At 39.8% G+C, this 10,155-nt stretch overlaps 1 protein-coding gene across 1 annotated transcript; it reads left to right on the top strand.

The window, feature by feature from the left end:
* Positions 1-470: 470 nt before the first annotated feature.
* Positions 471-8,355, top strand: LOC115543563 (gap junction beta-4 protein). Its single transcript, XM_030355963.1, has 4 exons — positions 471-700; positions 5,755-5,966; positions 6,092-6,393; positions 6,832-8,355. Exons 2-4 carry the CDS (start codon positions 5,796-5,798, stop codon positions 7,157-7,159), a joined length of 801 nt encoding a protein of 266 aa, XP_030211823.1. The 5' UTR covers positions 471-700; positions 5,755-5,795; the 3' UTR covers positions 7,160-8,355.
* The last annotated feature ends 1,800 nt before the right edge of the window (positions 8,356-10,155 follow it).

Genomic DNA, 10,155 nt, shown 5'->3' with positions numbered 1-10,155 from the left:
AATCCTCCACCGCTCATTATCAGAGCCCTCTCTTTGAGAAAACATCTAAGGTTTTCCTGAATTAGAGAATAGTGTGCACAACAGCCAGAGTCGTACACTAGAAGAAACAGGTCTCAGTAGGACATTCAGTGAGACATGGGTTAATAAACCCTTTCTCTCACAACAGCCCTACATTGAGTTCAAATTTTCAATATCATTGAACGAAAGTAATAATAATAGACATTTTTTTCAGAATTATCTTTTTCTGTCTAAAATTTGTTTCACATGTTTTGAGGCTGGGGTTTTTTATGGGTGTAGGCGTGTGTGTGTGTGTGTGTGTGTGTGTGTGTGTGTGTGTGTGTGTGTGTGTGTGTGTGTGTGTGTGTGTGTGTGTGTGTGTGTGTTTTTATGGGTGTATGGGTGTAGGCGTGTGTGTGTGTGTGTGTGTGTGTGTGTGTGTGTGTGTGTGTGTGTGTGTGTGTGTGTGTGTGTTTGTGTGTGTGTGGAGGGGGAAAACATTGGGTAACGTGACTCATACTGGATCTGGTTTGGCAGGATTTCTAAGATGGAAGCAGAGAGGAGAGCCTAGAAAGGCTGAAAGCAATATAATAGACTGACAATAGCAGCCTGTATACTGTTCAATCGTTTTCTGTGAACTTCTGTGGATCTACTTGGATCGCCTAACTGTCTAGTTGTCTTCCCACCCAGGCACTGTTTACAGGTAAGTTCAGTTATACTGTCTGTATTCTGTATTCAACTTCAGGTGTGGCTTTTGCCAAGAATGCATTGAGCAATTCACAACAGCAACAAAAACCATGGGTTGGGATTTAACTTAACATGAATATAGATGGAGATTTATTTTTCTATGCAATGTAGTTCATTAAATTGTGAACCCCACTAGTATATATTCTTCTGATCCCTACTTTACAACTTAGTTAGGAATTCAACATAGTTAGGAGTTTGTGATGTGTTGTGAATACATGAGTGAGCATCAGTTATTCCGGTTTGTTTCTGATTGAAAACAACGGAGAAGTTAGAACAGAAAGTTCTACTTTCTCATTCTCACATTAGTGTTTCTCCGATGGGCCTTATTGCTTCACTTTAAGTAGTCAGAAGTAGACGGAAGTAGTCTAAGTCTGTCTTTCCCCATATACTGATTAGGACTAACCAGGGTCAGAGGGCTTTTTTGTGCAATGGTTCCACAGCTTTTACCATGATAGTAAGGCCTATCTAAGGCACTGGTCTTGGTAATCCAGACAGTAATGTGTTAACAGTTCTCTGGATACAGAAGAAAGGCTCCACCCGCATTTCTTCTGAGATCTAAATATTTGACTCCTTTCCAAACACTGCATCAATTATGCTAGTTCTTCCCTGATCTGGAATTAGAGATGGAGACGACACAAAGAAACAAAATTCAGAACAGTCAATATTACAACCAATCAAATATATATATATATATATATATATATATATATATATATATATATATATATATATATATATATATATATATATATATATATATGTCATACTCACGTCAAGACAACTTGAACTACTCTCATGACATCATAAAACATTCAAGATGGTTCATCTTTAATCACAGTACTATCTTATCTAAATCTGCTTTTGTTTGTATGTTTCGTTATGTTAGGAGGAAACCTGTTCAATACATTAGATAAGAAAACAAGTTTCATGGAGAAAACTGCCATTCAGTTGCACTTTTGTGTTACATATTCTATTTGTGTTATAAGCATCTGTTATTGTCTTATTTATAAGTTATAAATATATATATCATACAGTGCTCTGGAGAAAGCGGTGAATTATATGACAATGGGCAGAAAGCAGGAGGCCTCTTTCGGCAAGGGTTAGGGTTGTACCACTAACACACATATACACATACATAGACACATACAGACACAAATATAGACACAAACATGCACACACAAATACACAAACACACACCTGCTTGTACACGCATGGATACACACACATAAATGATCCTCTTCTCTAAAGACGCCCTGTGGGGAAGTTGGATCTGCTTTGAAGTCAATGCACCACAATTTATTTTCTATTTGAATTAATTCATCTAATAAATTAAAATGGCTGGGGAGTGGACCACGACCTTCATCTGGACCTTCCACTGGGCAGATGGCCTGTTGGGGCCGGACTAAGGATCTTCATAGATGTCTCTAACAGAATACAATGTAATGCTCTCAAGGAGTACATTCATCATATGCATCTAATTTTTTCCATAAAGCTAACTATACACTTGCTTTAAATATAAGAAAATATATAACAAACTTAAATGGTCAAATGTGTTCCATGAGTATCATAAAACATGTTTCTGTTAGTTCACTCTACATATGACAAGGATGTTTTAATAGCATTTTAATATCTGAACATTTAACATCGAAACATCTTAACTATGGCGACACATTAGTGCCATAATTCACTAATTTGATAAAAGATGCATTCGGGCGTATTATATTATTCCACACGCGTAGATATTAACTGCGAGCGCGCAAATTACCTCTGCGCGCGCAAAACAGCCTCTCGCGCGTAACAGCCTCTCGCGAATGTTCTGCTCTCGCGCGCAAATTTAGTTTTGGCACTATGGGGGAGGGAACCAAGGCAGGGCAGGCTTTCCTATGATTGGCCGTTTCTGAAGCGCGATATTTGATTGACAGCCCTCCTCAGCCCTCCTCTCATTCAATTCTGAATTGTACAGTAAATGGCTGAAACGATAGTTACATATTGTAACTCTAGATTCTATGAGTATAGGCGCAGCCTTTTAAGTGTCGGCCTCATTGTCCTTTAAATAGCTGAAGAAAAGCTGTTTATTGGGAGCATAACGTCCGCCGGCGCCCGACTATATCTGCGAAATGCGGACGTCGTTGAGACACGCCGCATGCGGACGTAATTGAGGCCCACGCTGTTGGTGGGCGGGGAGTACAAATTTTTCAGTGCTACGGCTCAGGCCTAGGGATAACCCAATAGCGATAGCCTTAAAAGTCTGCGCCTATACTCATAGAATCTAGAGTTACAATACATAACTGTCGTTTCAGCCATTTACTGTACAATTCAGAATTGAATGAGAGGAGGGCTGAGGAGGGCTGTCAATAAAATATCGTGCTTCAGAAACGGCCAATCATAGGAAAGCCCGCCCTGCCTTGGTTCCCTCCCCCATAGTGCCAAAACTAAATTTGCGCGCGAGAGCAGAACATCATTCGCGAGAAGCTGTTACGCGCAAGAGGCTGTTTTGCGCGCGCAGAGGTAATTTGCGCGCTCGCAGTTAATATCTACGCGTGTGGAATAATATAATACGCCCGAATGCATCTTTTATCACATTAGTGAATTATGGCACTAATGTGTCGCCATACGTAACACACACTTTTTCAAATGACAAACAATCAATAATCCTATAATTACAAATAATCCATCATCAATGGATAGTTTGTTATAGTAGATTGTTGCTTTGGTCATGTTGTGGAGTTATTTTAATTTGAATTGGGCTCTGACAAAATGATCTATGATATATTTACTGTAGAGATATGGGTGATGTGATAATGGGTTTTGACAATAGCATGGACCCAAATTATATGCCAACCTTGCCTGTATTTACTGATTACACGACAACATTTACAGATATCTTATTTTATCTAAACATTCACTCATTACTAGGAATACATTTGAAACACTAAAGAGAGCTTATTTAACTTCAAATGACCTTTTATGTCAAATCTTTATGCTTAAAAAATTACAAGTAGAATAATATTAAAATCTGTGCGTGCTTTTCAAGTGTTTGAATGGAGAGTGGGAGGTGCCGATTCCATTCTGTGGATGGAGTCGTCTCCATGGCAACATGCTGTACAGAGACCTAGCAACCGAGGGGTTGTTTGGTGTGTGTGTGTGTGTGTTTATGTGTATATTTGTGTGTGTTTGTGTGTACATGTATTTATGTATTGGTGCATGTGTCCCTGTGTGCATGCATGTGTGTGTGTGTGTGTGTGTGTGTGTGTGTGTGTGTGTGTGTGTGTGTGTGTGTGTGTGTGTGTGTGTGTGTGTGTGTGTGTGTGTGTGTGTGTGTGTGTGTGTGTGTGTGTGTGTTTGTGTATGTGTGCTTATGGTTTCAGTCTAAATTGGCATGCAGTTTTACAAAGAAAGAAAGCCCTCCATTTTGCCCCCCAGCCTCAAACCATCAAACCAGATTTGAATTGATCCAGAACAGAAAAACAAAGACGCACAGAAGGCCCTCATGGCCGGTGCTCTGAGCAGGTTCCTGTGATATCTAACACTAGATTTATCTTATGGTTGTGATATACCTAGTATATCACAATACCTAGTGATATACTAGGTATTGTGATACACCTAGTATATCACAACCATAAGACATGCCTCTCCTTAACAATTTAGAAAGTCACACATGTCAACGGTAATTTTATGGAGGATTAATGTTATGTGACAGACTGGTACACAATTAAAGTATAATGTACGCATTTTCAACATGTTGCGAAAATTGGCAACATCTTCTTGCAGGGCTTTGAACACGGTGTCTGAATAATACTGTAGTTTATGAAAACTAGACAATGACAGCTATTTAAATGCCTACAAGGCATCATTTTGTCTATGTATACTTTTTTTGCCTTTATTGCCTTGATGTGAATCTGTTTCCTCAATTTCAGAAATAATTTGAGTTAAATAAATGTTTGAGTTAATCGATTAAATTGATTAACATTAACTGATACAAAGGAAATAATATAAAAAAAAATATTGGCACTGAAGCACAAGTAGGCTAGCCTATCTTTTGGCATTCAGCATTCATCTTTCAAAAACGAAAAACACAGAATTATTCCGGCCTCGTCCTTGAGTGATGATTCAAATATACTTTTATTTGAACAATAATGATTTGCAAGCCAGACATCTGCCATCGATGCTGCTAGTAGCCTCCTTATGTTGCCTTGACAGTAATCCCATCGACCTCCGACAGGTGGCAGCACGTCGATCGAGCAGACTTCTGCCCATACAGCTCACTATAATATAGTTAACGTAGCACTGTCTCTCTGAATTCAGCTTATATCTGGGTAGCCAATGGTTTGAGCCACTTCCAAGTCTTTCAGGCGGTACTTTTGTAACATTCTCAGTTCTCAAGCAGATTGAAAGTGAAGCACTATGAGCGCCAGGCTTTATTGCTCACAATCTGATCAAGTCTTTAACAATTATAACCAAGTTATGGAGAAGATATGTGTTATCTTTCACACGGATCCACTTCTCCTCCTGAGTCGTGAATCCTCAGACCATTTTAACACCTTCTTCATGTATCGATAAGCTTGGTGTTAGGTCTTATTTAATGTGCCTGACCTCACTGCAAACAGAATAGATAATAGGCCCCTTTGCGTCATTCCTTAACTGAAATTAATGTTGAATTTGTACTCCAAAACCAAAACAATCATGGCGTTAGAACTAGGTTTTGTTTGTGGAAGTCTGGTCTCAACCTTAAAAAGACATTCATGACCAAAAAGGTTGTTTAACACATCTCGATACCAATAAAAAGATTAAGCCCAGTATTGGTTGAGTGGTTTACTCACTCAGATCCAGCCTCAATATAAACACGTCATGTCTGTGAGTGGACAATTTATACATCAGTAGGCTATATAAAGTTTATTATAACTATTACTTTAGTGTACAGATTTTTTTTTAACTGGATGTGTGCAGTGGATTTCATTATATAACATCATCGTCTATTCATCTAGAACTCCTTCTATTTCTTTGTTTCAGGGTGTTGGTGGAGATAAGCAAGAGCTCGTCAGGCAGCAGCGATGAACTGGTCCGGCCTGGAGAGCTTGATCAGCGGGGTCAACAAGTACTCCACCGTGTTCGGCCGCTTGTGGCTGTCCATGGTCTTTGTGTTTCGGGTCATGGTCTTTGTGGTTGCAGCTCAAAGAGTTTGGGGTGACGAAAACAAAGATTTTGTCTGTAATACGAAACAGGTAAGGAAAAGGTGGAGCCTGAAATAAATGAAAACAACAAAGTCTCTGTGTGCTCACTGTGTGTTATCAACCTTTAACCCAACGGCCCGTTGATAACTACGACCCCCCCCTTGTTCCCCTTCAAGCCGGGCTGTACCAACGTGTGCTATGACAGCATCTTCCCCATCTCCCACATCCGTCTGTGGGCCCTGCAACTGATCTTCGTCACCTGCCCGTCCCTCATGGTGGTGGCCCACGTGAAGCTGCGTGAAGAAAAGGACCTTAAGTACACCGTACTGCACGAGGGCTCCCACCTGTACAGCAACCCGGGCAAGAAGAGGGGGGGGCTGTGGTGGACCTACCTGCTGAGTCTGGTCTTCAAGGCAGGCTTCGACGCCTCGTTTCTCTACGTTTTGTATCGGATATACCACGGATATGACATGCCCAGGTCACCACAAACACACGCAAACTATTACATTTTATTGTCATATATCTAGATTTAGATATCGATTTTCTTAAGATTGCATATGTGCGCTAATAGAACATGCTGATATCCAGCACCTGTTTGTTAGATAGAATAGAATAGAATCAAAGATTTATTTGTCATTGGGTTAAATACAGTGTATTTACACAATGAAATGAAGGTGCATAATCGTAAGCATTTTCATGTAATTATATCAGATTGTCATTATATAGTTAATGACATTATATCAGATCATTTTTTCTGTCATTAATCAGATATACCTATCTGATTATATCAGATAGACATTGTTATCTATATGTTATTTTTGTGTCTTTGTATGTATCTCATTATTTATCTGTTTCTGTGGATTTGTTTTTGGCGGTTGTTTTAATCATTTCTGCTATATCCTGGTTCATCCATCAGGTTGTCCAAGTGCTCCCTGGATCCCTGCCCTAACACCGTGGACTGCTTCATCAGCCGTCCCACAGAGAAGAAGATCTTCACCCTGTTCATGGTGGTCACCAGCGCCATCTGCATCTTGATGTGCTTGTTTGAGATGTTGTACCTCATTGGCAAACGGATTCAGAAAGCCCTCAGGGTTCAGAACTCCATTAACAGGCTCCTATTCGCCGAGCGGCACGAGATCAAAAACCTGGTCCCGCCCAGATCACAAACCCGCCGCCACTATTCCCCTCAGAGCAAAAGTTTAAGCAAGATGGACAAAGCCAAGGAGACCACGACAACCCTGTAGAGGACTCAAAAAACATTGTCCTGCACTCCATGAAAGTACAATTATAATAAAGCAGCTACAGTTGATGGACTGTAAGTCAAATATATATACTAGGATTAGACAATCCTAGTAATCCTACAACAAAGATATGATGGCCAAATGAATCATACGGATAGTTGTTATGGGGAAAGGTGATGGGACTGGTTTTTGACGTGTATTCATACTATTTTAGACAACGATGGAAGTTTAATGCACTGATGTTCAGCATCTGTCGGCCAATTGCAACCAAACACCAGCCCTGTTTTGACCTTGAAACCAACCAAAGACACCAACCCAAGACTGGAGGAGAAATCATGCATTTCTAAATGGAAAAAACACTGAAAATTGAGTGGAGTTTCAACTTCCTGATGGACCAATGTGTATTGGGGACAATTCTCAACCTAAGGAATACAATATATCGCAATCTAGGAGCCGTTTCACACCACAGCATCCATGCAAAAAATATATATATATGCCAGAATACATAATTAGTCATGTGTATAAGATAAAGTAAAAGAATATCAACAATACCAAAGAAAATATAAATTGTTATAGTCAGTATACACTTGGTATGCAGCAGCAGTAGCTCAGGAGCTAGAGCGGGTCGGCTGGTAACCTGAAGGTTGTTGGTTCGATCCCCGGCTCCTCCTAGCTGAGTGTCGAGGTGTCCTTGAGCAAGGCACCTAACCCTGACTGTTAGCTCACGTCCTGTGAGGACGTCATCGAGGCAGGTGGGATCAGTAACCCTCTCCTCGAAATCTACTACTGAAGAAACTTACAAATGAATTTCATCGCTAGATCGACAATTGGGCCGGTCCAGCAACACCCAACGGCTAGCCGTTATAGGAGCATATAACTGTAACTGTATTCAGAACGCAGGCAAACCATCCTGACTCATGCACCATAATATTTTTGTTTGATTTTGGGAGAGTAGGTGGGCATACATTTTTGTTAAATATCTATTTTTCTTGGTAGTTTTGTTCAGTTTTTAATTGTCCTTTCAAATAACACAGGAGATGCATACGGTACAATTCTTTGGAACCGGATTTGAACTGTAAGGGAATAACATCAGTCAACCAACACCCAACATGCTGCTCCCATCGAAACATTTATTTTTGCCACACTTTACCAAAAGTTATAAATGATTCTTCAATAATAACAATAATTCATGAACTTAATTGTTTGTCATTTGTCCCCCTGAAATGGTAGTAATTCCTAAGATTTAAAATAACAGCAGGCAGGTTTTATGTAGCATTTGGTGGACTGGACTTCTTGAGTCCGTTGACTTATGAATAGGTCGATGTGACGCACTTCTAACGCTTTAAGTTAGAAAAGCACTGAATGCAGAATACCATGTGTCGTCTATATTATTTAAAAAAACAATGGTCTAGTTTTAAGAAAAGTATGAAAGCAGTGCAATATGAATCAACAATATTATACAAGACAATTATTGTCAGATTCTTAAAAAGCCAGATTATACTATAACATTAATGTTGTCTGTCATGAATAACATTGGTGGGTTAGGTATGCGGCCTGTAATGTAACAGAGGCTGTATGTGTTGTGCGGACACAAACACACACTGCACACAAAGTACACATTATTCAGTTATAGTCAACGCTTTCCTCTGTATCACAATTTTTCATGATGATGTAACATAATTGGTACCTCTCGATCTTTCCTGCCCACCTGTGCAATGGTTTTAACCAATCCTCTCCTGGTTGCTGAGTCCTCCTCTTCACCAACGGACTGTGTAGCATGTCTTGTAGAGGCGTAGCAGTTAGGCTGATGGATCTGACTCACGCTTATCCAATGGTATCAAATGACTCATACACGCAACCAATTAGAAGCGTTCAACAGCAGCAAAGTAGGACATGCCGTTTTTTCTTTTTTTAGGATGGACCATTTTTGTCATGGAGCACATTTGTTTCGCCTTAAGCTTCAAAAGGTCCCAACTAATTATCCTAGATTTTCTTTTTTAGCCATTCATCCCCTGTGAGCTCAAGCGCCTTTGCTAGAATGTGTCTAGCAATGTGTTTGAAAGTACCATTCAGCTATAAAGAAATTGATGGACCTTCCTAGTTTTATGTCTATATACATTAACATTCAGTAGTGTAGCATAATTTTACATTCAAAGCGCCTTGCAAATTGAGGCTGAGAATAGTCTAAGCATATAATCATATATGCTTTATATTGTATCTATAAATATATATATATAAACATGTATGTGTATATTTATACACGTATATATAAACATCTTCAAATTAGAGTCCAAAAGAGAACAAAAATGGAGACAAACATTTTCATCACAGCAGGCATTCTGCTTATCTTGAAACACGAGCCTCCATAACCATACTTTCCCCGTGTGTGTCTTGGCTTCCCAGTGCCTCTCCTTCTCTCTCTCCCTCTGTCCCCTCTCGTCTGCTCACAGTACTGTTCCCAGACCCCAGAAAGACTTGGATCAATTATGCCTTATCTTTTGTCAGCTTCTAACAGCTGCTATGTCATGCCTTATCATAAGCACCCTATATATTAACTCACTGTCACAAGGTTCTAGGAAGCCTCCTCTTACTTGTCAGAGTCATAGTAGGCCTACTAAAGTACTTTTAATATTCATAATAAGCCTAGGAGCCAGTATCGTGTCGCGGACAGGTTTTAATACTAGTCTCAGATTGAAGGGTAAGTAAGATTTAAAAACAATAATTTTAGTATTTTGTTAGAAATCTCCAAGCCATCCTTAAACTGTTTTAGGGAAATGCTCTTTGAGAATATCTGTTTTGAGTTGCCTCAAATGTGTGTAGTATGTGTGTGTGTTTGTGTGCCTGTGTGTGCGCTCATGACTCATAGCTGAGCGTCAGCAGTGTTTTTCTCTACATCTATTATTTTCTGTATGTGACTGCTCTCTCACACTTGTAGACACAGCCAGCACCCACACAGTGCAAACACACGCAAATATAAACCTCCACCCACACTCAACACA

Source organism: Gadus morhua, chromosome 5, assembly GCF_902167405.1.
Source record: "Gadus morhua chromosome 5, gadMor3.0, whole genome shotgun sequence".
Lineage (NCBI taxonomy): Eukaryota > Metazoa > Chordata > Actinopteri > Gadiformes > Gadidae > Gadus > Gadus morhua.
This window is presented reverse-complemented; position numbering and strand designations above follow the sequence as displayed.

Coding starts and splice junctions, on each gene's coding strand:
- LOC115543563 (XM_030355963.1), top strand. CDS start 5,796: ATGAACTGGTCCGGCCTGGAGAGCTTGATCAGCGGGGTCAACAAGTAC. Junction 5,967..6,091: donor TTGTCTGTAATACGAAACAG/GTAAGGAAAAGG, acceptor TTCCCCTTCAAG/CCGGGCTGTACCAACGTGTG. Junction 6,394..6,831: donor CACGGATATGACATGCCCAG/GTCACCACAAAC, acceptor TTCATCCATCAG/GTTGTCCAAGTGCTCCCTGG.